This window comes from Corvus moneduloides, chromosome 13 (assembly GCF_009650955.1).
Source record: "Corvus moneduloides isolate bCorMon1 chromosome 13, bCorMon1.pri, whole genome shotgun sequence".
Taxonomy (NCBI): domain Eukaryota; kingdom Metazoa; phylum Chordata; class Aves; order Passeriformes; family Corvidae; genus Corvus; species Corvus moneduloides.
The window spans coordinates 10498138-10526038 of NC_045488.1; the positions used below are offsets into that span (position 1 = coordinate 10498138).

Genomic DNA, 27901 nt, shown 5'->3' on the forward strand with positions numbered 1-27901 from the left:
TCCTTTTGACTCTCCTTGGCAGGTCTGACAAGAAATCAAAACGACCACATCTCCAAGGCACGCATGAAGACCCTCAAGATGACCATAGTGATTGTTGCCACCTTCATCATCTGCTGGACCCCATACTACCTCCTGGGCTTGTGGTACTGGTTCCAGCCAGCCATGATCCAGAAGATGCCGGAGTATGTCAACCACAGCTTCTTCCTCTTTGGCTTGCTGCACACCTGCACCGACCCTATAATTTATGGACTGTACACACCCTCCTTTCGGGAGGACGTGCAGTTGTGTCTCAGGGGCATTGAAACAGCCATCACCAGGCAAAAGAGACACAAGCCCATCTCAGCTTCAGAGAAGAACATCAAGGACAGTGCTGCAAATGGTGGGGTGGCATCAGGGGGCTCCAACGGGACAACTGTCAGCATGGTCTGATGAAGAGATATACCCACAAGGGGATGGCAGGCACAGCTTTGGGAGTGTTTTGTCCTGTAGGACCATTCTGGAGACTTTCATGATGAGGTTCCCTACTCAGCTTTATTGGTTGAGGGTCTCTGGCCAGAGACTGAGAATGTGTCTCCTGCCTTTACTCAGGGTGAAAAATATTTGGGGGTATTGATGGTCATTCTGCTGTATTCTGGCAGCGCTGTGACAACTAGAAAAACATTCTTTTTGTACTCAACGCATGCTCCGGCCCTGATTCTGGGAGCAAGCTTCTCCACACTTCTAGCATCAACCCCTGGGAGGAAATTTGCCATCTCCTCTGTGGTCCAGGGTCATGTCTCTGGAGCGGCTGGTCTTCAAGTGCCCTTTGCACCTACACCCAGCTGTAGAGCTGCATGGATGGTGTCACCCTGAGGCTGCAAAGGTGTGATCACAGGCTTTTACTCTGTTTTCTCCACCCGTTGTTGGAAAAGCTCTTTGGAAATTCCAGATCTCCTGACTCAGAACCTGCCTGGTTCTCTCATGGCTGTGTGACAAACCCTGGAAAAGATCCAAATGTCTGGAGGTTGATTAATTCAGGGGCATTCATCCTCCAGGTGTGGTGGGGAGGGAGGGAGTGCTGTGGGGATGGAGGGGCTCAGGCAAGAGTGGTACAAAGAACCACAGGGGAGTGGGGTGAGGTTTCTTCTCTCTTTTGAAGACAGCCAGAAGAGAAAACAGTCCCTGCTACCGTTTTCTGGTGTGAAGGGGATGGTACAGACAGACACATCATTACACAGCAGCTCTGTGGGACACAGGGCAAACCAGGAGGGAGGGTATTTGGGGTAATGAGAACCAGACCTGACACTGCCCAGGCCCTCTAGACTTTTCTGTCCCCATGTCCCAGAGCACAAGCTGGCAGGTTGCAGGCCACATGCTGGACACATTTGCTTTGCTCTAAGCAGCACCAGCCCCTTGGCTCTGCCCCAGCAGAGCAGGTGCAGCCACCCCACAGGTGTTGTCCGAGGTGTCCCAACGATGGAAGGGATAGGAAGCAGCTGGTAGGTGCAGGGGTCTATCAGCACCTCTTTGTGCCAGAGGCAAGTGAGGGCAAGGAGGGTTTCTGGAGGGATCAGCTGAGCTTTGGTGAGTAACATGGGTTGTTTGCTTTCTACAACTGTGCCAAAAGTTGCTTGTGAAGGCAGAGGTCTCTTCTCTGGGTGTGGGTTGAAGAGATGCATTTATTCAACTGTGTTGTCCTTTCCAGGTAATTAGAAATAGTGGATTATTGCTTTCTTTTCATTCTCTGATGCTTGTTATTAAAAGTGGGATTTGCTTTTGAAGAGAAATTTAGTTTTGAGCCAGGTGGGTGGTTGTTTTCTTAGTTTAGTTAAACCTTTGGACAGCTCAGGAGCTCTAGACTTGGCAGGAGGCAGTTCCTTGGCTATTTTTGTGGCCACCGCAGCTTTGAATGAGCATCTGGACATTATCAGGATGAAAGAGCTTTGTTTTAAAAACAACTCTTGTCTTGCTGTGGTTGCATGTGTAGGGAGCTGGGAGATGTCTTCCCCTCAAGAAAACAAGTCTCCTTTGGGCACTGAGGGGGATTTTTCTCAACCTTGTTTCTGAGAGGTGTTGGCTCCCCATCAGTCAGAAAGGATCTGGACTGGTCTCCCAGTGCGCCAGCTAACAAATTACTAAAATTGGAGGGGTGGCAAGTAGTCCTTGCAGGCTGGCTGAGGCTGTGCAATGAGGACACAGGAAGCCACAGTGCTCAGGGTGATGCTGAGCTGCACATGGCTATTCAGCCTTTGCCTTTCTGGTACTAATTATTATTTATGCTAAACATGTAGCCCAAGGAGGAAAAAAAAAAATCAATTAGAACTGCAGGAGTCCAGACCAACTGGTGGGGATTAGTGTGAGCCATTTAGGAAGCATCCAAACTCCAATGAGATGCGTAATCGCAGTTTGGCTTTCCTGGGCTCATTCTGCTCAATGTTAATTACCCAATGCTAACAGAGCAGGGGCTGGCTGATGCCAGGCTGGCAAAAAAGGGCTTCTTGAAAGGTGATGGGAAAGGCTTGCAGTAGGGGAAGCTAATTTATTCATCAGACATTCCTTTGGTCTCTTTGTTTATACTGCTGATGGGAGGCAGGCCTTGAAGGTGTATTGGTTCTCTGGCAAGCCTTGAATAAGCAGGAAAGTGTCTTTAATCTACTGAAAACTATCTTCATCCACTTTTTGCTGAGTGGGACAGAACAGATCCAACATTGCTCATGCACTTAAGACCACATGTCTCCTCTTGCCCAGCAACAGGAGAGCTCAGAGGTCTTCTCTGAGGAGCAAGAAACATTTTTTTCCTTGTGGGAAGGATCCACCATCTTCACACCCCATGGGTACAGTGAAAAGGCAAAAATAGGTTTGGCTTTAGGGGGACTTGGTGATCTTACAGTAATTTAGGTTGGAAAAGTTCTCTATGAAGAGTAGAAAAGGGGAATTCTGGCAAGCATATATACATTAGTCCTTAGGGGAAGCATAGCACATCTCTTGGGATGATTGCAGGCACTCCAGCATTGCTCCTTTTGCCCATCTCTTTCATACCTTCCCTCCTGTTGCTGATGTTCAAAGTGACATCTTGTGGAGCCTGGAGTGTGGGCAAGGTGCCCAAAGTGACAGCTTTCATGAGAGAAGAAAAATGTCACTGGAAGAGTGTGCTGCCAAGCCATGTGCCCACTGCATGCAGGAAGTGTGAGCAAGCAGGTGGGCAGCACCTCCCTGGGGAAGCTGGGATCGGTCTAGGTCTGGATCTTGCCAGAGGTAGACCAAAGCGCAGGCCTGCTTTGAATATTCTTGCATTTCTGAATCTGCTTTTCTTATATTTGCTCACACTTTAGAGAGCACAAGATTTTTGCATCACTTATCGGGAGCATGAATCCCAGAGTCTCACTTTCCCCCTTGCGTAGGGGTGGTCCTGCTTTCTGTGGGGCTTCCCTCTCTCTCCCCACATTGCCTCAAACCCCTTGTCTCCAACAGCACCTGCCCTTCTCCTCAGCTGGCTCCTGAGATCTCCATATAAAAATATATTTAAAATACATAGAGAGACAAAAAATACTTTTTATATATATTATCTGTGTCTGCTTGTGGGAGGAAAATTCTCCCACTTCCTCAGAACCTGCCCATTTCCACCAAGGAAACACCAGTTACCACACTTCTTGCAGTCCCAGCCAGGATTAGATTTGTCTGATTCAGTAACAATTCTTTAATATTCACCACAGTAATGTAATGAATATCTTAATAAAAGCAGGTAGCTCTGTATTTTACAACTCCTCGACCTCACCCTGGGCTGCCTGCTCCAAACACAGCAGCCCTTTGTTGGGGAGGAAATTCTGATTCATTCCCTGTTAGTGTTTTTATAGCACTGTGCATGTTCAGAGAACCACGCAAGTGGCTTAAGAGGCTAACACAAACCTTGGGTTAATTCATAATACTGTTAGTTACTCAGCACAATACCCGCATTAATCCAGCTGACTGCACCTCACCACGTTGGGAAACACATGCTGAAATCAGCAGGGAGCACAGAAAACAAGCGTGGGAGTAGGATATTAAGTATTTTGCCAGGCTGCTAGGTAGGATCTGAGCACCTTAAATGTATTTAAAATATTTTCCCATTGCTGTTGCCCCGCTCCACAGCTGTGCAGCTGAAGCAATGATGAGGCTGTGCCCAGAATCCCTGCAGGCCTGAGCATGAGGGATGGGGCTACGAGCTCTCCGAGGGATACTCCACACACATCCATCAGGACTCAGCTCCCACCTGCACCACCTCCTTTTTTTTGGGTCTATTCAAACTGATCAAAGCAGAAAAAGCTGGTTTTTTTCCTTTGATACCTGCTGATTTCATTGCAGAGCTGGACTGTGCCTGTCTGCCATGAGCCCCCACAATGCTTTCTCTCTGGGGACATAGCCTGGAGCTATTATTACTTCGTTTGCTTACTCTCAGAAACTTTCCTATGCAAAGAAATCCTAAGAAAAGAGCTTTAAATCCCTGCTGTGTTCCTTTCATCTGGCTCAGGAGCTCCCAGGTTTGTGCCTTTCCCTGCAGTGCCAGCAGCCAGCCATCCCACAAACTGCTGCTCAGTCTCCTCCTTTTCCAAACTGCCCCAAATAGCCCATCTGTTCCCAAAGATGGAGGTTTTTTCAGACATGCCAGGCTTTTTAACAAACCATTACCCTTTAGACAGCATCAAATACCTCCAGGTTTTTTGGCTGTCACATTACCTCCCATAAACTTGTATATTTACATTGCACAACATTTAATATAACATGCTGAGGAAGACCAAAAATGGGCAAATATTCCCAGGACCCCTGTGCGTGTCTTAAATCCCAAGTTTCTGCATTGAAATATCAAGGAGTAAACTATACTATAAAGTTGAATCTGTTGCACAATAAATTATTAGTTTATGTATATTTTAATTGCAAATTTCTGCAATAATTAGCACTGACACTTCTTGGGCTGATGTGCTGAGTGTGCTTTGACAGTGAGCATTATTAACGGGCTGTAAAAGGCAATGGGGAATTGGATTATAATGTTCTTGTTTTGCAAGCTGTATGGTGAATAAATAAATTTGTTCTGGCAGCAAAATTAACTGGGATAAATGTGTCTAGCTCCAGTCACCAAGAAGAGGGCTTGCTGTAAATGAATTTGTTGTCAGCCTTAAGTTAAAAAAATCTGGTTACCAGGACATTATTTCTGGCAATTAGGTACTAGAACAACATCAGAAAAAGAAGAGATTTTCTTTGAACTATTTAATGAGTAAGGTAGTAATCACAGACTCATTTGCTGGAAATATGTGATGAGATTTATTTTTTTTGTGGTTAGGGTTCACTGTGCAATGAAAACCTGCATTTATCAAATCTACTAAAGGCTGGACTGAGAGACTGAACTGTGGCACAGATCTGGCTTCTCCTTGCCTAGAATCCCTGGGTCTTCACGGGGTTATCCCATGGCCAGTCACTAATCAGAGGACAGTTCTTTGCTCCTTCTTCTGTTTCAGGCAGTTGTAGGTTGCTTTGTAACAACAGCAAACACAAATGACTTGACAGGAGGGAGTGAGTGTTGCCCTGTGTATGTTGCATTACTAACGTGCACATGGTGTGTTCTCTAACAAATCCCCAGTTTGGTAAGAACAATCCTTATTCAGTATTGATGCTGAAAACCCTGACTTTGTCTAATCTGCACAGTAAGATAGGATAAGACAGATCATGGCTGAGACCACAAGCCTTGTAGATGTTTATGCTGGTTTTGTCCAGGATAGAATGAATTTTCCTCATAGCAGTGTAGTAACTATATTTTGGATTTGTGCTTGGCTGCCAGCTGGGATCAAAACACAACAATGTTCTACAGAGGGGAAAAAACACACTAGAAACCATTTAACTTCTTCCATTTTAGTGGTTGTTTTATTTCTTGTTGGTTTTTTTTAACTTACAATCATTATGCTCAAATATAAAAATTCCTGACCAAAGTTAGTTTTAAAAGTTTAAAAGTAATTCCATCTGCATTGATACATGGCAAACATCACTAGATTCAGTTTCTGAAAACATACTGATAAGACTCCCAACAAGTTGCTTTGCCTGACATCCAGAAAAATCCTCCTTTCCAACTTGTGCAAACATACTTCAGCTTGACAGAAAATAAGTTACACCTGAGTGTTTGCACACTTAGTTTTCATTAATCTTAAATAACCTTTTTTCCCATGGACCCTTAACGATTGGCTCATGCTAAACTGCACCACTGTGATCCTTTTCAGCTGTACTCAGCATCCTCATGAATCCCAGGAACACAGAAATAAGAATAAATGCAGAGATGCCATGAGGATTAATGTATTGGTGACAGAACTGGAAAGCTCCAGGCACCTTTATTTCCAGAGCTCTGGAATAGATGCAGTGCATTGCAGATCAGCTATTCTTAAGGCACATGGTGAAAGTAACAGTTTATCATCTCGGGTGGTTCATCTCTCCGAGTCAAACATTCTGTGCCAGTAGTAGATGAAGGTTGGCGAGTTGCTGGCCCCTATCACTATCAGCAACAGCAGGTACAACATCATCATTACGGCAAAACGGTGGGTGTAAAACCAGGAAGATTCATTAGAAGGCCTGAAAAGGGAAAAGTGCATTAATTCTGTCAAATATGCATGAATAGTTGGCAAAGAGTATCTCAGGTTTTGATATTTTAAGCAAATGCAATAGAAACAGAAAGTTGTTCCACAATCCATGTAACTAACAAAGCCTGATTTTCACCACATCCCTTTTCCCTAAGTCTCCATGCACAATCCTGTCTTTTGTCCCCATGTTCACACCTTTCCCTGTGGTCTGGAGCTGTAGCTGCCTGGCCTGTACATGTGTTGATTAGCTGAGTGAACACTGCCACTTAGGATAGATAAGGGCAGAGTTAAAACTGAGGCAGTTTTAAGAGCTGCACTCACCAGACATCCACTCTTGGTTTCCTGCCACAAACAGATAATTAGAGCTCTCACAGACACTAAGTGCTTACAGGTCTGGTAAAAAAGCAAATTTAGCCGAGCCTGGGAGTGTCAAAGAGCAAGACAGAGGCAATGTGATGGTGTAAGACTTATTTCCATAGGCAATGGGCTAAAAACAAATTCTGGTGGTGCAGTGTATCTTTCTTGGTTGTTTTCTGTTGTTTTTCAACAATGAGATGTGTTTATCTGGCTGTTGTAGCAGCTCATCCCTCTAGACAGCTGAACTCTTACCTCCTATGCTGCTTCTGTGAATACACTAGCAAGTATTTAACTCGTAAGAGCTGGTTGTTTGTGACAACGAAGTATTTCTGTGGTACATCTCCTCCTTCACTGTTTTTCACTCTTGCTCTTTTTCTGTCTATTTCTTCTGAATCTGAATTGGCAAGAGAAAAGAAAAAAAAAATGCAGAACTTCAAGTAACTGCAAAAAAAGTAAACAACCAACACCCCCATACACACCCCCCAGAAGAATGGGAATGAGATAACTGAAGATCTAGTCTTGGTATTCCCCTGAATCCAAGAATAGACTGAGAAGTTTGCTTGAGGCTATACCACTCCTAGTCATCCTTGGTATGGATGACATTATGGCCCAGACCAGGGTGACAAGGAGGTAAGTCTCCCATCCAGTGCTCGAGAAGCCACTGATACTAATAATGAAAGAAAAACAACATGAAGGACAGATGTACTAACTACACAGTTATTACTGTAATAGACTCACCTTTCTTCTTCACCTGACACTTTACATCTGGGTGGTCAATGATCTCACAAACAGCCACACAGCTGAGGATAGAGCCCAGTGCGCTTCGCTGCCAGCCGAGACCATGAGGGCTGTACAGCAGAGCCAGGCTCAGGTCACTGGTCAGATAGGTGCCTTCACCAAACAGGGATGTCTGAAACAGAGCAGAAATCTATCCTAAAATCATGTACTGCAAACCTCAAACAACATACAAGTGTTCTTTCCTTTCAGACTGGCAGTTCTGCTTCTGAAGGTAAATTACGAAAGGCCTTTCTGACCCGTGTTGGGCCTGGTCCACGCACTGTTTTTGTCCTGGCACAACCTCCTTGGGGTGGGGCTGCTGCCCTCTCCCATCCCTCAAATTAGCTGCTTGGCAGAGCATTTGGTGTGGACAGATTCATGCTTTCCCGGATTTGGAGTTAGTTTGCCAGCATAAGTATTTTACATCAACATGACTGCACCGTTCTTAAAAGGCATTTCATCAATTTATTGAGACTGTCATCATTCAAGTAATCCAAACTCCCCAAACAAGGCAAGGCTTTACTTCATTTTGATCCATGCTTTACTAGAAAAGAGGAAAGTACTTTTCAATTTGCCACACTGGCTAAAATTATTACTCCAGTAAGTCCATTGTACCCAGTAAACCATTACTCATCGAGAATGTGGGGAAAATAACATAGTCCAGGTTGACTGCTAGGTCAAGCAGGTGCTGTGTCAAAGCTGCCTTACAACTGACACAAAAAGCCAGGAGTCTCAACTGCCCTTCCACTGAAATCAAAAGCGGTGCAAATCCCATGGGTTGTATCCCTAAACCAGACCATTTAAGAAGGCTCCACTTGCAAGGAGCACCTGAAACTTTGCTGATCTAAACACAAGGCCAGGCAGAAAATCTCCACTGTCCTCCTCCTCTTTAGACAGGCACTTCCCAGCTGCAGGCTGTCAGACAGGTCAGGATTTTCAGAGGAATTACACTTCCTTATAAAGAAGCAAAGGACAGTCATGAATTGTCACGCTGGTGAAAAGGGTTTCATGCCACTTCCAGATTTTACCCTCAGGCTGCACTAGAAAATCCAACACAGCCATCCACAAAGGCCTACACTGAAATGAAAATAGCAGTACAAGATCATCAGCACATTTCATACCCCAAAAGGAATCTGGGCCTATTTTTAAAAAGTGTCCCCAGCTGCAAGTGACCAAGGGAAGATGGTGTCAATGGCAGGAGCCTCACCCTGTTCAAGTGGCAGTGCAGGCCGTGGTGCAGGATGGAATGGAAGTTCTCCAGGCGGCTCCCATGAAAGGCGTAGATAAGGTCCTGCTCTCCCTTGGTCTCAGCAAACTTGGTGTTCATTTGATCACAGTACACGATCTCAAAGAGGTAGTCTGGAGCAGGAACTGCAGCCCCAGACATCCCTGTGAGTTCCTGGATCTTCTCATACTTAAAAAACAGGAAAGAATATCAGTGTTGATTTATGTGGTTAGATTACTCACTGGAAATTCTGCTTCCTGTCCCTTCATACTGTTTAATGTATTCTGATTATACTTTTCTAAGTTAGAATTCAACACTGTCACAATTCAAAAGTAAGTGAACAGTAAAAATTCTACTGGTTTCTTGCTATCAAAGTTAAATCCTAATTCTTCTCTCCAGAAAAAAAACCCAAATCTGAATTGTAAATTATGAATTAGTTTATGATGCAAGGACAATACCACAATTCTACCTTGGCTACTAAGACAATATATTCATCAGCTGATCTTGCAAGAGAAAAAACCACAAAAATAGAAGTTGTTTTCATCTTGCTGCTAATCTCTACAACTATTTTGATCCCTGTTACAGAAGTGCCTCAGTGGTTTTGAACCTTTCCCTTTTTGGGGCAGTATGCAGAAGACAAGAGTTCTCTTTCTCAGTGACAAGCAGGACCCAGCTCCATGACATCTGAGTTGGACTCTCAGTCTAAACCATGCACGTATGTGTTATGTTAACTGCAGTAACCAACCACAATCACTGCCCATCATCAACTACTGACAGTGATAACTATTTCTTCCAACCAGTATTCCTGAAAATTTTACTTAAAAAAACACCCCTCTCTATATACAGAGAAGAATGGATTTATGTTCAACTGTCAAGCTCACACAATAACCAACTTAATTCTGACAGGAGGAAATATTCTCTGAAGTGCAAGTTTGCCTTAAAAACCAAATTCTAATCAAGATTTTCAGAATACAAAACTTACGTCCTGTTTCTTAGTACTTTGTATCATGAAGACTTTAGATGACAGAATCCAACTAAACAGGTCCCACGTCCTTTTATCTGTATTTGGAACAGACTCCAGAAGCTCCTTCAGGCTTGGTAGAGCGTTGGTATCTGCAAGCTAACAGAGGCATTTAGCACAAGCTCCTTAGTGCCATTGCGATTGAACAGGGACCTCTAGTGAAAACAAAACAATATTTCACCCCAACAAACTGAAAAGCAGGTTCTGTTCTGAGATACAAACACTTGTATCCAGTTTGTGGGGAAGTCTGTCAATTGCTCTGAAAGCAAATAGCAGGCAAGTTATAAACAGTGATATTACCAACAGTATCTGTAGGGTTTGTACAGGAACAATCAAGACTCCTGAGAGAAAAGCTGTCACAAAGCAGTCTGTGCAGCAGGCCTGACGTGGGGGTGTTCACGCCACGTAACACGCAAACCCTTCAATATGAATTTGAATTTCACGCTGGGCAAGCTCTCGTAACACTTCATAGAACGTTAGAAACATTAAGGCTGGAAAAGACGTCTGAGATTACTGAGTTATTATTTTTTGCCAAGCCCACCACTAAACCCTGTCCCCAAGTGCCATATCTATGTGTTTTCTGGACACCTCCAGGGATAGTGATTCCACCACTTCCCTGGGCAACCTATTCTAATGCCTGACCACCATTTCAGGATAGAAATATTCCGGAATACTCGAGCAGCTTGAGGCCGCTTCCTCTCGTCCTGTCCCTTACTACCTGTTACCTATCGCTTGTTACTTCACGTGCCCATACCGGATCTGGGCGTTTCCCAGTGTGGGTTTATCGGTCAGAATCCCAAATACTCCTTTAAACCTGGATTCTTTGACTGGATAAACCCTTGATCCTGCTTTATCCGTGACCCTGCGGTGTCGCTGCCCTCACCTCGGCGGGCAGCCCGTGCTCCCCCATTGAGGAGGTGCCCTGGCTCTGCGGGCAGCTCCCCCGGGCCGGCCCCCGGCACTCACCAGCCCCTCGAAGTCCTTGGTGTCGCCGCTGGCGTAGCGGCCCGGGAAGGGCCTCAGCGCCGAGTCGCGCTTGTAGCTCTGCAGCGCGGCGGCAAACAGGCTGCACCGCAGGTCGGCGGCCAGCGGGTCCCGCCGCGCCGCCTCCCTGGCGCCCGGGGCCGCCTCGCCGGGGTCGGGGCCGGGTGCTGACATGCCCGGCAGGGGCTGCCGAGCGCGGCCGCTCCGACAAGGCGGCAGCGCCCGCCCCGCCGGCGTCGCCCCTTCCGCCGCCCCGCCCTGCAGCGGCCTCCGCCCGCCCCGCGCCGCTCCGGAGCCGTCGGTCTCCGCGCCGCCGGGAGCAGGGGCGGCTGGCGCTTGTGCGCATTGCGTGGGGACGGGGAGGAAGGACGGAGGTCTGGGGGAGTGGCGCCTTCGCCTCGGGTAGAGACCGAAGGCGGTTACAGGGGGCAGTGGCATCTTCTTCTCAGGCAGAGACCGAGGGAAGGTTCGTGGGGAATAGCGCCTTCCCCTCAGGCAGAGATCGGAAGAGGGGTACGAGAGGGAATGGCACCTTTGCCTCAGGTAATGACCTGAAGAAGGGTATGAGGAGGGAGTGGTGCTTTCCCCTCAGGATGGGACTGTGAAAAAGTGCAGTGGGAAAATGGCGCCATCCCCCCAGGTGTTGATCAAGAGAGGGGTACAGCGGGCCATGGCGTCTTCCCCTCAGGAGGAGACCAGGAGAGGGTATAGATGGGAATGGTACCTTGCCCTCAGGTAGAGATTGGGAGAGGGGTACAGGGGGAAATGGCATCGCTCTCACAAGTAGAGATTGGGAGAGGGGTATGGGGAAATAGTGCTTTCTCTTCAGGTGGAAACTGTGAGAGGCCTACAAGGTACAACAGCATCTTCTCAGGTAGTGACCTGGAGGGGGTAAAGGGAGCAATTGCCTCTTCCTCTCAGAGACTGGAAGGGGTTATGGATTGTCGGGAAAAATGTGACCTTCACCTCAGGTATAGACCAGCTCAGGTCCATGGCCCATGGGGCAGGGAGAATGTGGAGGGGGATCCCAGCTCTCTGTACCCACTGTGCCAGCACATTAGGATCCCAAGGCCTGGGACAGTGGGGGGACAGTGACAGTGTCCTGGGGTGTTAGTTGCACCGTGGCCATGTCAGATGGCTTGTGCCCCATCCTCTGCACAGCACTGGGAGGGTCCCTGGCTCCTGCCCTCAACTGCTGGGGCATGGCAGATGCAAACTCACAGCTTGGTCATTGCATTCGTGTGAAACAGCAGATTAACCAGAAAGGTCATCCAAGGAGACTGCTTTTTGTGTCAGATTTGGTTTTATGTATCTCTAATTTTAACAGACTAACTTAAGTCAAAAACATGTAGATGTCATTACTCCTCAACAATTCCCTTTATCATCCAAACTTGTAGTCTCAAGGAAGAATCCAAGTTAGCTTGAGTCATCTCTGAAGGCTGGTGTTGCAGGATTAAGGGAGAGGAATTCACTTTTTAATTGAACCTCTTCATGAGGTTGCATTCACTATGTTGCTTGAGATTGAGACTCAGGTGTTCCTCCTTGGAATGCTGGTGTAGTGTTAGTGCTGTGAAGCATCTTTCCAGTCCCAGAATGTCTTAGAAATCAGGGTGGAAGTCCATTCAACCCAAATTGTTGGTGTCCTGAGTACAATTTTGGAAATGTATAGCAACATTGGATGTCTTCTAACACCTTTCTTGGTTTCTTCATTCAGGAGGGATATTGCACATATCCATGAAGTGACTGATACAGGCACTGCACAGATGCTCAGAAAAATGCTGAGGTCAGTTGTGAATACCTGTAACTGGGCTCTCATCTCATAGCTGAATCTCTAGAGATAGCTGGAGCTGCAATTTGCAGCCTTCTTGAACAGGAACACCAGCTGTGTTACATCCTGTCTAAGGGCAAGCTGGTATCAAAGCAAAAAAAAATAGGAACTTCACTCCCAAGTGCAGAATTCCTATTCTTACTCATCCACTTGAATGGCTTGAAATTTTTAATAATTCTGACTATGTTTAATAATGAGGAGGTTTCAAAATTTTGGTTAGAACCAGATTGATCATAGCCTGTGCGCAATTGCATTAAATTGTAATATATTTCACAATGATATATATAATTGAATTAAATTGTAGCTTTGTTTACTTGCTTTTTACTAGTTTATCAAAAAAGTGTCTTTCCATGACAGCTGCATCACAAAGGCTGCAGTAGGAAGCCATCACTTCTAGGACAGCACAAATACTTGCTTGGGACATATTTAATGGCATGTAGACAATATTATTTTAAAGGTGCCTTTAGTTTATGTTACCCAATTTAGTAGATACCTGTATGTGTTTTTATCTTTAAAACATTGTCCAGTTTGTGAGGTCTGTGCTATTTTTCAACTTGCTTGCTCCAGAGGGTCTCCCACATGCCAGCAGCATGGATGGGTGCCTTAAGACAAGAACTAGCACCACACAAAGCCTCTTCTCAGGATTTACGGAAATTACCCAGACTTAAAATGCAGCTGGAGTGATTCCTTTCCATTTTTCTATATCCTTGAGAGGATGTATTTTACTTTATCTGATGTGGTGCCTTATTCTCCTGTAAATATCTGATATCTCTGACAGGCTGTTAGCAACATCATTCAGTGATCCAGCTCAGGACATGTTTATTATCTCCCATGATATTAAATTGTTCTGTGCGATCCTTTTGAAAAATCAGTCCTTGGCTGTCTAATTGGCTGGTTTCATTCACTAATAAATCATTAGATGTAATATTTTTTGGTGCCTGTTAAAGAAGATTAGAAAATGGTAGAGATGTCTCTTTCAATTTCAAAAATTCCTTGGGTGGAATTTTACATTGTTATTTTGAGCTCTTGAACTGATATAATTCCAATGCCCTCATTTAAGGTACCAATTACTGTGGTAGAGGAAAGAGGAGGAGTATTGCTCTTCATATCTATGGGACAGGTAAAGACACTCCATGCAGCAAAAGGTGTGTCTCTTGTTCAGGAATTTCTGCATGCCGTATCTTCTACCTCACAGCATGCCCAGGGCTGTGGTTTTGGGACAGAGAGTGGGGTGGAGAGCAGGACACTCAGGGCACTACCAGCTGGAGCACTGCTGTGGGGAGTGGGGCATCCTGGCACGTGATTAAGGAGTGGGAATAGGCAATAGTCCTGAGGAGAAGCTGAAAGACAGTGTGGTGAAATGGGAATGGAGAGCTGGAGGGAAAAGGTTTTCCTTGGTACCACATCAGTTCTGGGGATGCTGAGCTTCCTGTGCCACCACTTTTTATATTACTCTAAGAGAGTCAAAATGCAGTGAAAGACTTTTTGTGGCCTTGTTTTGGTTTAAAGAAATTAACCCAAAATAGATCTAAAACATCACTGGCACTGTAATACTTAATGGAGATTCTGAGAGCATTGATCCAAAACTGATGCCTACCTTTGGGATTCCAAATGGATGGTGCTTCCATTACGGCAAGCTCAGCTGTGCTCGGCGATGACAGATATTGATGAGATAACAAGTTTGCTGTATTGATGCTGCCTGAGAGTGCTGCCTGCTCAAACTCGTTTAACATTGGGCTAAACCCTGTGTCACAAAGCTGCCCCTAAGCCAGAGATGAAGCACTGAAAGCTTTTGGGGCTGTTCTAGGAGAGGTGCCCCTTTGTGTGCTGGTGGTCCTGAGCATCAACTACTATAGACTCAGACCTGTGAAATGTAGGCAGATAAGCCTGGATAAAATCATTGTTCCTTTGGAGGGGAAGCACAATTCCCCTCAGGGTTAGCTACAGCAGATAAGGTTTTCCAGCCTGTGCTTTGCAAACCAAACCAAACCAAACCAAACCAAAGGTTTCTACTCATCCCTCTCCCGACAGCTCCAAGAGGCACCGTGTTGGCAAGGCTCTGGAGTCAGGACAAATGTGGAACAGCTGCTGGTTTAGCTTTGGTGTTGCTGCTTTTTAATTAAGTGCTGTGAGTGTGTGCTGTGGGCTGAAGGCTGAAATTCAAAAGCGTCTTTCCAATCCTCTGGAAAACAACCCAATGAGCAATGTTGAGTGATATGTTATGCACCTCAGCATTTCTTAGCGACTGCATCCCACATCCCAAGCTTACTCCCACACGTTTGCACCCCTGCTTCGTGTGCTTTGATAGCTACAGGCAGGCAAGACTGGCTGGGGCACTGGCAAGGAGCTCTCCTTTGGTTTTTTGAGAAGGACTCTTCAAACGTGTTTCTCTTTTCCCACTTTATTTTCCTAGATAGAAAAGCTATCCTTGGTGATTTGCTGTGATTCAGTGCAAAGATGATTTTATAAAAGATGCTGAAAGGGTCATTGCCGGTGCAAGAGTTTGAATAACGTAGCTGTGTGGCTTCTTATGAAATTGAAGATCTGATTATTAAACATAGACTGTAATAAAAATAGTTTCTGGGGTTGGCAGATGCATTTCAGCAAAGAAATGTGGCTCAAATGTCTTCATTTAATTCCAGTGTGTTTAAAATTGATCTCATGGACCGGAAAAGAGGGTTTTTTCCCCCTTAACTAGGGTCTGTGAAGGAAATTAATACAAGGAAGGGAAAATAGAAATACAATACCACACTCAGTGAAACAAATGCTTATGACTGAGGGCTTCGTTCCTTGCTAGCACCACTGGAACAGCCAGCTGTATAAGATATGTTTTATTATGGAATTAACCTTGACCTAAGGTTCAAAGAGAAAGGTTAGTTTGAAATAAATCAGTAGTATGGTCAGGTCACTTCAAAGAGTCTAAAGCTGAGCTTGAAGATTGCATGCTGTTTATGTGTATCCAGTTGGAATAGAACATATGGTAAAGATAATAGAAGTAAACTATTTATCTCTTCCACCCGCCCCCACTTTGGATTTAACGCCTTTTTGTCCTTTGCATAGATCTGCTGCAGGGGATGTTTTTATCCTGAGATGTTTATTGAAAACAGAAGTGTGGAATAAAACAACCTTTTAAAGTCAGCTGGGTAAAGCAGTTTTGCCTTTAACATTTTTCCAATTGCTCAGATTAAAGTAAACCGTTTTGGAAGTAGTCATGAATATGGTGAATCATATTTCTTTGTCACTTGTCTCAGTGAATTCAGACAGTCTTAGAAAAATCAAAACAAAATGTGCTCAGTTCTGAATTATTGTTATTCTAATCTAAAAGCAGGATCATATTTGTTACGAGTGAATTACATGGATTTAAGACCTTCCCAAATACCAGATAATTCATGAGACATCCCAGTAAAAAGGGCATGAGCATCCCAGCTAGCACAGGGAATGGAAACTGAGGGTGGTTAAGCAATTTACCCAAAGCCACTTGTAAACTGTAGCAAAACTCAGATTTGTCCTCATGGCTACTTTACGTTCCAACCCTTTTTGATGGAGGGGACCAGAATCCCACCTGAGAATTCCTGGATTCTGCTGCTTTATCCACAAGACTAACTGGTATCTTTTGGTCCATATGCCCTTACTCTTTTTCTCTCTGTGCCATAAGGGAGATACCAGGACTTGAAAGGCAGTGTGCCCACCACTCATTTGAGTCCAGATTCAGCTTTGTGCAGGTCACTGTATAGGGGAAAGAAAAGAACTTTTCAATTCTTTCAAACACATTGGATGCAGCCTGGTCTATCGGAAGGTGTTCCTGTTCATGGCAGTGGGACAGGATGATATTTAGGGTCCCTTCCAACTCAAACCATTTTTGGATTGGATGAAAGACAAGGCAGATGCAGTGAGGGGCTGGCAGTTGTTGACTTAGATGCAGAGGTTCTCCCTGTTGATTGCACCATTGAATTGCTGTAGTGCAAGGCCAACACTGTAGGTTTGCAGTGCTTACAGGGAAGCAGTGGGAAGAGCAGTGCTGCTGGATGCTGGGAAGCAGAGGGGATCCTCTGCTGAAATTAAAACCAGCTGCTGAGCCAAGACATGGTCACTTGGTAATAGCTTTCCTCCAGAGATTGTTTTTTCCATAATGTGTTACATGCAGTTTGCAGGTAGTAGCACGTTTTAAGATTTATGATTGCCTGACTTCTCCCATTAATAGGGAAATCTGATAATTGTCCATTTTAAAGCGATTGCTGAACAATAGAAAGGAGTATGCTGGTTCAAAGTAAACATAAAAGTGAGCTGAAGCTATGTTAGGGTGCTGAGCCTTTGATAGATTTTCTCCTTACTGCAGTCTTTGATCTGCCACACCAGAAAATAAACTCAGTGGGAGACTGGATATGGGATATAGAGCAGTTCACCTCTAGGTCATGGTCTCCAATCCAGGCCAGGTCAGGAGCGAGCCTCTAGGTCAGTTCTGGCAGGAGCTGGGGGTGGCAGCACCCCTGATGTCTGTGCTGCACCTGTGTCATGGCACAGGGGGTGTGTGGGTCTGTAGGGACACCCCTGCAGCAAATGGGGGACCTATTGCTTCTTCCCCACTTCCCAAATGAGAGCTTTGCAGCTTTGCCAAGGAGATAAATGACATGGGAATACCCAGGGCAGCGCAGGGGCTGCATCAGGATTTGGCTCTCAGGAATGCTCTTGCTGGAGAAAGCTGAGTGCTCTGGCATGGGATGTGTGCAGGTCACACCCAATCCTTCACACCAATCTCTGTGTTCTCCGTCTTATCAAAAAATGCAACAGCTGTGCCTGTTAGTTATCAGTTAATCTAAACAAAAGGGAAGTCTTCAAAGTGCTCATATCAGCCTTGTAGGAAGAGACTTCTGGATGTGCAACAGTTGTCCTGGAGGCAGCAACATCTCCTGGCAAGTAAAGGGCTGTTACCTGAGAAATATATGAGCCCTTTGTCTCCCCACCTTTGGAGGGCTGATTTCAAAGGAAAGGTTGTACAGCTTTTTTTTGGAAGGGACTGGATGCAAATGATTCCAGGTAGAAAGCACAGCACATGTTACAGGTCAGAAATAAACTGATACAGTGGACTAGTGTAAGGTTTTGTGGCTATGGAATGTGAATTTCGGGCTATGAACCTTGACTGAAGCTGAGAAGGAACATGCATGAGTTTAAACATTGTAACTGAAATCTCACGATTTCTCACTGTTGGGGAAGTCACTTGAGTTTCTTTTTGATGGTTCCAAGAAGAGCAGAAACAGGGATTTTATTGCGCTTCAGCTGTGTCAGATGTGGGGAGCTAGTTCTGTTTTATCTTGTGCAAGAGACAGCTGCCAAGATTTGTCTTTGCAGGAAGGAAAACAGCAGTGAGAAAGGTCTGGAATCTCATGTAGCTCTGGCCAGAATCATGTTATTTGAAATAACTGGTTATCTGAAGTTTGGCCAAACCTCACTTCACGCAAGGGTCTCAACACCAGACTCGAGCTATAGGGATAAATAGCAAGACCCGGGCTGTCTGCAAGGGGACTGGACCCTGAAGCTCTGGTCCAGCTTCAGCACTGTATGAAGGTAACATAAGGAGCTGCCAGAGTGATCCCACTTCTGCTGAGCTCCAGAATACCCAACCTGGGATGCAGTGAGGGTTATCCTTAAGCTTTGGTGACTCTCATCTCTGTGGTGTTGGAGAGGATAAAGCAGCACTTAAATGCAAATTTTGCCTGGAGAGGTCCAGCTTTCCCCGTCTGAGCATTCCATCTGCTGTGTTGCTCTTTTTTGAGCCCAAGGATGCCTCTTCACAGTGAAAACAGCCAAGGAGGGGCTTGGCATAAGTGGTGTGTGTGTTGTGTCTGCTTTAGCTCATGTCCCAGGGAGAGGCCTTGTGCTGGATTGCAGTTGCCGGCTGGTGGCAGCAGCGGATCTGCACAGAGGCAGCTCTGCCTGCTCACCTGCCTCTGCCCTCTGCTGCTCTGACCACATTACCCCAAATATTGCAATTTTGGGTTATTCCCACTGCCCTGCTGCGAACCAGCCATTGCTTCGGATGAAGCAAGTCATACGCAGGAGAGTGATCGGAGAGTTGAGAGGAAATAATTCTGCTGCTTCAAAGGGGAAAAACTGCCACAAACTTTCTTTGTATGCGCACCCACCTGCTGATGTGTCCCTTCATGCACAGAACTGGTCAATCATCTCCAAGAATATATGTCAGGCGTTAAGTTGTTCCTTCTCTGAAGACAGGACTGATATTTCCTTAGGAGCTGGGAGGCGACAGGACAACTCCCCCTCCCTTGGAGGCACTGTGGGGTTTGCCTTGCTGCTATCCTGCTTTTCCCTGGGGTGTGTCAGTGCATGGCATTACAATGAAAGGGAAAGATTCCCTGCATGCCTTCTTAAACACAAACAATGATTTTAGGGGAAGAAAGAGGACAATACGCTATTGTTACCGTTGTTCCCTACCTCAGCCTCACACTGAAATATTTAAGGTCCCCCATGAATAATGCAGCCTCAGCCCCAAGCCTGTTTTGCACTTCACACTAAGCGGGCCCATAAAACACCAGCATTGCTCCCGGCATACATTATGCTGTATAGAACATCTCCTACCGAGCAAAGCTTTGTCTTCACTGCCACAAAGGCTGTTGGGATTTTTTCCCTGTCTCCAAGAGAGATAACGAGCACAAGAGCTCTTGTTTTAAAATATTAGTGGGAACAAGTCACCTGTGGTGTTTTACCTGCTAACTAGCTGTGGTCCACACTGCATCTCCTGCTTATGCTGATGCCATGTCATTCCCTTTTTATCCAGTGGCTTATAGCAGGAGAGCTGTACAACACTTAATCTATGGAAAAATCTGTCATATTTAGCTGTCAGGCAGGAGACAAACTGATACATTAGGAGTCAGGATTGCTCCATAGCCTAAACCAGGAATTCTTTCTTTCTTAACTAGGAATTACGTACCTAAAATGCAGCAAGGAGCAGGAGCAGCATGTTGTAATGGCTTGAGGTTCATACACACTGTCACATACAGCATGTCCCTTCCCAGGCCCTTATAAAGTTCAAGACAGATTTTTGTAGCATTTTAATGATGCTGCTAATGAGAGCAGGACCCCTGTGGTGTCTGGTTTAGTCACTTCCAGCCACACTGTGCAAAGGAAAACTGAGGCAAGAGGGAAAAAAAATACGTGGCCCCAACTGCTTCCCATGAAGATACCTTTGCACTCACCCTAAACTACAAAGGTGAGGCCTTTAATGAATTTTGGATTAAAAGGAGCATTATGTCTCCGTGGACATCTGGTTTGTCATCAATAATGACATCAGGATCTGTCACATAGGAATTGCCATCTGTGATCCGGTCAGAGGCCTTTCAAAGGGAAGGAAGTGGGAGGGTGGAGATCAAGGAGCAGTTTGTTGCAGGGAAGAGTGACTTAGAAGCCCCAGAGGTGCACATGCCCTTCCTTCAGTTCAGCAAATCATTGAATTCCTTCATCAGCTCTAGGACAAAGGTATAAAAATCTTGGGTTGTAGAAAAATCTTGGGAAGCGTTTGCTGAACGGAGGAGATGAAGCAGGAAAAGGTGGGATTGTCTGCAAGGTCGTTAAAAAAAAGAAAGGACCATAGAATCATAGAATGGTTTGGGTTGGAAGGGACCTTAATGATCACCCAGTTCCAACTCCCCTGCCATGGGCAGGGATACCTTCCTCTATACCAGGCTACTCAGAGCTTCATCCAACTTGGCCTTAAACACTTCCAGGGATGGGGCATCCACAGCTTCCCTCAGCAGTCTATGCTGGTGCCTCCCCACCCTCACAGGGTAGAATTTCTTCCTAATATCTGATCTAAACCTACTCTTACTGAGTGCAAAGGTTCATCCAGAGGTTTTCCAGCTGCTTTCTCCCACCGTTTGGGTTACACCACCTTCTAACTCTCTTCCAAACCAATGCTGTTTGGAAAGGTGAACATCTCTGGAAACCCACCTGCTGCCACAGCAGTAACATTAAACCCCCCAGGGACCCAGTGATGCTATTTTCCACATATTTTGTTGATCTCTTTATTAGCCAGGTAGGAACTTTCCCCACTGATACCTAAGATTAATCTGATCACCAGCCTATCAGCTGTTTATTTAGAGGTAAATCCTCATCCTGTATTTTGGCCATCAATCCTCATTAGTTTCTCTATATGGATGATTGAATAGTCCATTGCCTGTACTAATAAGCACCCATTAGCTGTCCCACAGAGCTTTAGCTTTATTAGAAACAATTCATGTCAGCCCAGGCCAGAAGAAAGGCTTTTAGCTGGATTGGTTTGATTGCATTACTTGGAAGGTGGCTTTTGAGCACCTGGAATGTTAGAGGGGTGCTGCATCCAACTGGGCTGCTTTTGTTGGAGAAATGCAGATGATATGGGTGTGTCAAGATGAGGATTTGCTGCAAGGGCACACAAAATGTATTTAAATCTGCAGAAATGTCTCTTTGGTTTGCCCTGTTTGGGTCAGTCTAGAAAGAATCTCCAAGAATTCAAAGTAAATGTTTCCAACATCTGTCTGGCTTTGGGCTTTGGAATGCCAGGAAATTTCAGGACTTGCCATTGGTTTTTCTCTTCCTTTTTCATTCTCCCTCTTCATTCCTCATACCACCAGCCCAGAAATTTCCCTTTTTGCAGCGTTTCAGGCTGCAGTAAGCTGGTTACAAGAAATTTGGCTCGCTGCTCTGCAGAAAAAAGTGTGGAAGGCAGGAGGAATTGCTGCAAATCGCTATTCAGCTGCTCTTCATCACACTGGCTCTGGCTTCCATCTACCCGACAGCCCTGCTAAAAGGATAATAATGCTTTAAAAATTAGAGTCAGCCGAACAACTACTTCATAAATTCATGGCCTTGCCCTGATCCTTTCCAGAGGTTTTTCTTTCAGATTGAGTCCACGGCAGACCTTGGATTCCTTGCCTTTGGAAATGCTGCTGCTTTTCTACTTTAGGACTACTCACTGGGTCACCCAGCTATGCCAAGGGAGTTACCAATTATTTTTCATTACCTGCACAGAAACAAACCTCGTTTGGGGATAATCTTGTGCTGTCTCCTTCAGAGAGCACAGGATAATCTCTTGGTGGTGATGTCTCATTGTGGGATTTTTTCCTTGGTTGATAAACCAGTCCTGGAATCCTATTAAGAGATATTCTGCCTCCCCTTAAAATAGACAAACTCACAGATGAGACAAACTTGTGTGGAACTTGGAAGAGACCCTTGGTTTTGCCTACCTGATGGGAAACAGCTCTGGTTTGCAGCAGCTGTTCCCATCTGTACCACTTCTGAAAGCAGTTGGGGATCTAAAACAGCCCTTGGCTTTTATATGGGACTGATGGTCCTTCTCAGCTCCTCAAATCCTCCTCAAGCTACCAGCAGAAAACTATGGCAAATGGACTGGGGACTTGCTTGAGATGTGGTGGACAGGGAGCACTGGTTGAATGGGTGGTACAGCATCTTTTCAATCCATGTCATGTCCTACCAGTGTCAAGGGATGAATTGTCCCATTGGCTTTTCCACCTACTCCAAAGGTGTGGAGTGCTAGAGAATCTGGATAGGAGAGATCCCACCACTGTCAGATGAAGGTGAGACTCAACGTTATTGTTCTGCTTCCTAATTTGAAACTCAGCAGGAAGAGTACCTGACTGGCAGCTTCCAGGATTTTCAGCCTGGTCCCCTAAAGAAGGCGACCTCTTAGTCTGTGTGTTCTCCAAAATAACTCTGACCCCAGAGAGCTCGTGCTTTCTGTTCACTTTATCTGCATGAAGAGAGGGACAAGATTGCCATCCATGGAGACATTAAAACACGCTCTGCAAGCATTAAATCCCTTCAAATTTAGGGTCTTTACGTCATTAAGGAGGTTTGGACAATAAAAGAAAAACAAATCCATCAGTTGTGAGGGAAGTTTGAAAATGTCTTTTAAAAGGAAAGTAGATTTCATGAAAAAAAATGAGTGAGGTGTAAAAATTAAATCTCTTACTTTACAAATCTGACACCTCCAGCAAAGTCAAATTGCTTCTCAAGGGATGCTGATGGGAAGAGGGAGCCTGCCCAAGTCTGGGATTCATAAAAACGCATGGAAAGTAGTTGATGTTGTGTTAGATTTCTTTGGGGGTTTTTAATTTACTCAGAGCTGCTCAGCTGTGGAGGACTCAGGTCCCTGCTGTGTATCTATAGGTTTTGTTGTGCACAGGATCAGTGTGTCCCTGTAGCTGGTTTTGTGACTGAAAATAGTGACAGTGATCTATTCTCTTGGGTTCTTTTCTTAGCATTTTGCTTTTGGCCTCCTCTGGGCTTTGAGAGTCAGGGAGCTGCTTCGCCCATGAGCCAGGAAGCACATCTCCTGCTTTTGAGATGTACAAGAAGGGATTGCCACACTTCTCCATTTTGGGGGGGAAAATGTATCAATGTTTTTTTTTGAAAGTATGAATATATGAGATATATGAATGTATCTCATGTAAAAAGGACCATTCCCTTTCAGTGGTGTGTTGCCACGTTCCCCCAGCTCTACACTGCCTGAGCCTTTCTAGTGCCCATGAATAATTTCTCTTGGTGCAAACAATAATTTAACCCTGCAGATTAATTTTGGTGGAGCTGCAGCAGGGTCCAGGTCTGGCACATCTCCTCATAAAGAGAGGCTCTCTCCTCCTCGCTGCAGAAGTTGCTGGGGCCATAATCTGTCTCCTGTGCCGCATCCTCGCCTGAGGACTGGAAAGCCTGAGCCCAATCTTCAAAAATAAATCCATCACAGTAGCAGGGAGCGGATGAAGCCTCTGCAGATATAAAGGTCAAACGATAAAGGCCATGTTAAAATATGCTCATAGGAAGTGGCAGCTTATAAGTACTCTGTGATCTAATTACTTATGTCAGGCAGATAAGCCTGGACAGCAATTATTTTTAACCTAAATCACGCAAACAACTACTGTAGGAGCTTTGCCAGTTCTCAGCATTTCTTTCAATTATTTTTGGGGCAAACATGGAGCTCTGCAGGACTAACAGCTGTCTTGAATGATAGGTTTTCAGTTTCTTGAAGGTGGAGAGCTGCTTTAGTTATCTTTGGTTATCTTTCTTTTCCTCTTCTGAGAAAAATAAACCCTACATGTTGCATGTAGTCCATGGGCAGCCCACAAGGCTGAGCCTGGTTTGCAGTGCACATGGAGCAGGACTGGGGTTTGTTTTCCTGCTGGCATTGCTGGATATGGGCGGAGGGGAAAGCTGTAGCTGAAGACAGCAGTTCTTCATGCTGGAGGATAGCAGCTCTTGGGATCTGCTGGGCTGGTGAGATGAACAGTGATTTGGAGAGGGAGAGAGTTGTTCCTTACCCTGCCACAGGTAATGGCCTTAGGGATTGAGCAAGGGACTGAGAGAGGAGCCACACAGGAGCACATCAACTCTTGGTCTCTGTGAAGAATGGGGGTCCCAGCCTGTGAATCCATCTCTAACTCTACACAGAGATGCCGTGAGTTGACCCTAAGCCCAGAGCTAGAGCACAGGATAGGAACCACATTGCCCTTTTGCAGGAGGCTGTCACAGCCTTCTGTTCCAGCCTGCCACACAAAATCCAGGTCTGCTTGGTCCAGCATGATCTTTCAGCCTCTGCATGACCTAAAGTCTTCCTTTGTGATTCTGGAGAAGCTTTTTAGCCAAAACATTTCTCTGTGCCTTACAGAGAGATTTTGGGACCATGTATCATCTTACATGATGCTTGGCTCTTTGACCTGTGCCTGAGGGAGCTGCCCCTGTTCTCTCAAGGTCATTTGAATATCAGCAGAGACGTTCATTATCCCAGGGCCTCAAGGAAGGTATTGATCACCTATGATGAATCGGCACATGTATTGTGCAGGAGGAATGGTTAGTTAATGGATGAAAGCTGTGAAAGCTCGTGCTTTCATCCCAGGCCGCTGCTTCTTTCTTCTCCTTGATGCGAGGGTCCTCCTGCCCCAGTGGTGTGGGAGATGCAGAGGGGAGAGTGAGAGAATGGCTGTGGGAGCCAGTGGATGTTGGTGGTCTTGCTGGTCCTACCTTCTTTTACTTTCCGACTTGGCCTGACTGACTATCCCTGAACAATGGGTTTGCAGCAACACTCCAGCCATATGTGGTCCATAGGGAACGGAAGGGACATGGATGAGTGCCTGAGGCACCAATGCGTAGTGGGATCATTTTGGAGTTCCATAACTTTGGAGTGAGGAAGAGGAGATGCTGTGTGCCTCTCAGTCATTCTGCTCTCCCAGCCTGCAGGAGTTACTGCAAATGGTGATTTATTAAATCTTTGTAAACCAGTGCGGTATCATATGTCCCCACTGAGAGCTCTTCTGCACGAGGTGTTATTCCAAAGGGCTGTTTCTGATTTTTTTCACCCCTGATTTTTTTCCTATATGAATGTTTAGGAAGAAAAGCACATTATTCCAAATGCGATTAAGTCATTTGGAAGAGGATTATGGTGTTTTGGAATAACACCCTCTTATTCCAGAATGAGATCAGTCACACGGGGAGTTAATCGGAAACAGCTATTTTGCTCCTCTGGGAAGCCTCCACCAGCATGACAAATGGTCGGAGCCACTCCTACCCCTGCTGCCCACTGGTGCCTTGGTCCACCCGTGGGGTCTAAGGCCAGATGGTGCGTTATGGCTCAATAATTGAGAGATATAATTTAATTGCTTCTGGCCTTGACCCTGGGATTTCTGTAGTAGTGAAACCTCAGCGTCCTCCATAGAAATCACGACAAATAGGCGTTTCATGGCTGAAAATCAATATGATGCATAAAGGAGGTGTTGTCTTCAAGAGGTATTTGCTGCCCCAAAAGCCTCTGCATTTATTTCAGTAAGTGCTTGATTGAGCTCCATCACAGGCAGCTGCATTCACCCCTCTCCATTGCTCCTCCTGTCAGCTGTGGTGAGCTGCATCCCTTGGCCATTGTCATGAAGGGCATGACCCATGGTCTAGAGCAGCCTGCTCTAGTGGAAGATATCCCTGTTCATGGCAGGTGGCTGGAACCAGCTGATCTTTAGGTCCCTCCCAATCCAAACCATTCTAGGATTCTATGATGCTGTGATCGTGCTGCATCCTCTGCATGCACGCATGGCTCTGGCGTCGCATTTCATGATGCAACAACCCAGAAACTTGTGGCTTCCATATGCCACAAATTATATTTTTTTCATCCTTTGATATGTATTTATTATTGAAAATTAAAGGGTTTCCTAAATTTTTATTTCTGAGCTGGGCCAAACACAGCTTAGGCAGTAAGCAATGCATATTTATTTCCAGTTCATGAAGGAAAAATATAACATCTTTCCTTGTGTTTCTATAATTTCTTTTCTGTGCATATGCAAATTGCGGGTTTATTTGTGCAAGATTTATGCAACTAAATGATGGGGAATTATAGAGGCAATTCAGTGCTTAGAAAGAAGAGACACAATTGCTGCAATTTGCTCGTGCCATGCGCTAATTCCTTCGGAAAATGCTTTTGCTCATTTATTTGCACTGAGCACCGATTTCTGCACCCCTAAGCAAGCTTGGGAAATGTTCTCTGGGCTCAATAGACTGAAAATGGTTTATATTTCTTTCCGCCTGTGCCATCGCTTCCTCATAATACTTTATAGCAATTAGTAACAATAATGAAATATAGCCGTGATTTCTCAGCACTGGAGAAACGCAGCCAGCGCTTGTGAATCAAGCACTTTTTCTGGTCAAATTGGCCATTTAAACATGCTGCTCAGGAAGTTTTAAATCCACCTCGATGGATCACTCCGAGCTAAGCTCCATGGGGGGCAAAAACACTGCTTGGAAGCAGATTTTTTTCCCTGCCAAAGCTGAACCTCTTCTATGAGGTGATGCTCACAGCTTTGGGAGAACCTCTCACCCAGGCATGAACCGATGGATAGTGCTTGCTGACAAGCAGCATCCTCACTGCTGCAGGGAGACCTTTCTGAGCCAAGGTGTCAGAAAGAGAGTGGCAGCCTGAGATGAGGCAGCTCCCAGGATTTTCTCCACATACCTCCTGGGTGAGGCCATATAGGGAAATCCCACGGGGCTGGGATCATACGATCATGGAATCATTTAGGTTGGAAAAGATCATTAAGATCATTGAGTCTAGTTGAGCCTCCTCTCCTCCGGACTGAGCCCCCCAGCTCCTTCAGCTGCTCCTGGTGCTCCAGACCCTTCCCCAGCTCTGTTCCCTTCTCCGGACACGCTCCAGACTCTCACTGTCTGTCTTGGAGTGAAGGGCCCAAAACTGACTCCAGGACTGGAGGTGCCTCAGCAGTGCCCAGTACAGGGAGACGGTCACTGCCCTGGTCCTGCTGGCCACATTATTGCTGATATGGGCCAGGTGCCATTGGCCTTCTTGCCCTCTGGGCACACTCTAGCTCATGTTTGCTGTCAACCAGCACCTCCAGGTCCTTTCCCACCAGGCAGCATTCCAGCCACTCTTCCCAAGCCTGTCATGTCACATGGGGTTGCTGTGACCCAAGTGCAGGACCTGGCACTTCACCTAATGCCTTAGTTCCGATGCCCGGATGCAGGATGGAGACAGGACACAGAGACGGAGGTCCAGGGCCCCAGGTACTAACCTGGAGGTCCTGCAAAAGGACTTGTTATAGTTAAATGTCACAAGACAGCTGGTGCCCAGCAGTTAGGAGAAAGGGAAGTGATTTAGTTTTGGTCATTATCAGAAAAACATGTGTGGAGGACAGGCAATGAGAAGAGCAGCCGTTTTCTATTAGGATAAGAGTAGGTCAGGTGTAGTTAAAACTGGGTAAATGGAGCAGGAAATGTGGCTGTATATTACTCACCCAAGATATATTGCACACATTAGCCTTGTTTGATCGGGTTATTCGGAGATTCAGTGCTCCGAGTGGTGTTTTAGGGTGGCCAAATCCAGGCTTTGTACTCTATTAAAATAAATATATTGCTTGTGTTTAATAAAGTCTCTGAGTTTCCATGTAACCGAAAGTCTGCAAGTGGTCTTTGCTGGAGTCTTAATGAGTCCCTGCCTGCAATAGGCTTTTGAAGGTGGAAGGTGTGATATTAATATTGTTTATGTAGAAAAATAATTTATGAATATTCATTTAATGATGTTGCTGGCTTCCAACATGTTTCTGCTCTTGGGAGCTCTAATGAGTTTTCTCTCCTGGCAG

At 45.5% G+C, this 27901-nt stretch overlaps 2 protein-coding genes and 1 long non-coding RNA gene across 3 annotated transcripts in view; 2 read left to right on the plus strand and 1 right to left on the minus strand.

Annotated features, from left to right (window-relative positions):
- Positions 1 to 5060, plus strand: part of LOC116450206 (gonadotropin-releasing hormone II receptor-like) — a 22584-nt gene extending 17524 nt beyond the window's left edge. The window contains exon 5 of the mRNA XM_032122325.1: positions 23 to 5060. Coding sequence (XP_031978216.1) covers positions 23 to 429 — 407 coding nt within the window. The 3' untranslated portion in view covers positions 430 to 5060. The remainder of the gene's footprint in view (positions 1 to 22) is intronic.
- A 783-nt stretch (positions 5061 to 5843) lies between these two features.
- On the minus strand, positions 5844 to 11147 carry PARP16 (poly(ADP-ribose) polymerase family member 16). Its single transcript, XM_032122328.1, has 6 exons — positions 10922 to 11147; positions 9917 to 10054; positions 8917 to 9123; positions 7671 to 7842; positions 7185 to 7326; positions 5844 to 6567 (listed from the first exon to the last, which is right to left on the minus strand). Exons 1-6 carry the CDS (start codon positions 11111 to 11113, stop codon positions 6423 to 6425), a joined length of 996 nt encoding a protein of 331 aa, XP_031978219.1. The 5' UTR covers positions 11114 to 11147; the 3' UTR covers positions 5844 to 6422.
- A 71-nt stretch (positions 11148 to 11218) lies between these two features.
- LOC116450497 overlaps positions 11219 to 27901 on the plus strand; it is a 34820-nt gene continuing 18137 nt past the window's right edge. Inside the window, exons 1-2 of the long non-coding RNA XR_004242810.1 lie at positions 11219 to 11482; positions 12654 to 12722. This is a non-coding gene — a long non-coding RNA (uncharacterized LOC116450497). The remainder of the gene's footprint in view (positions 11483 to 12653; positions 12723 to 27901) is intronic.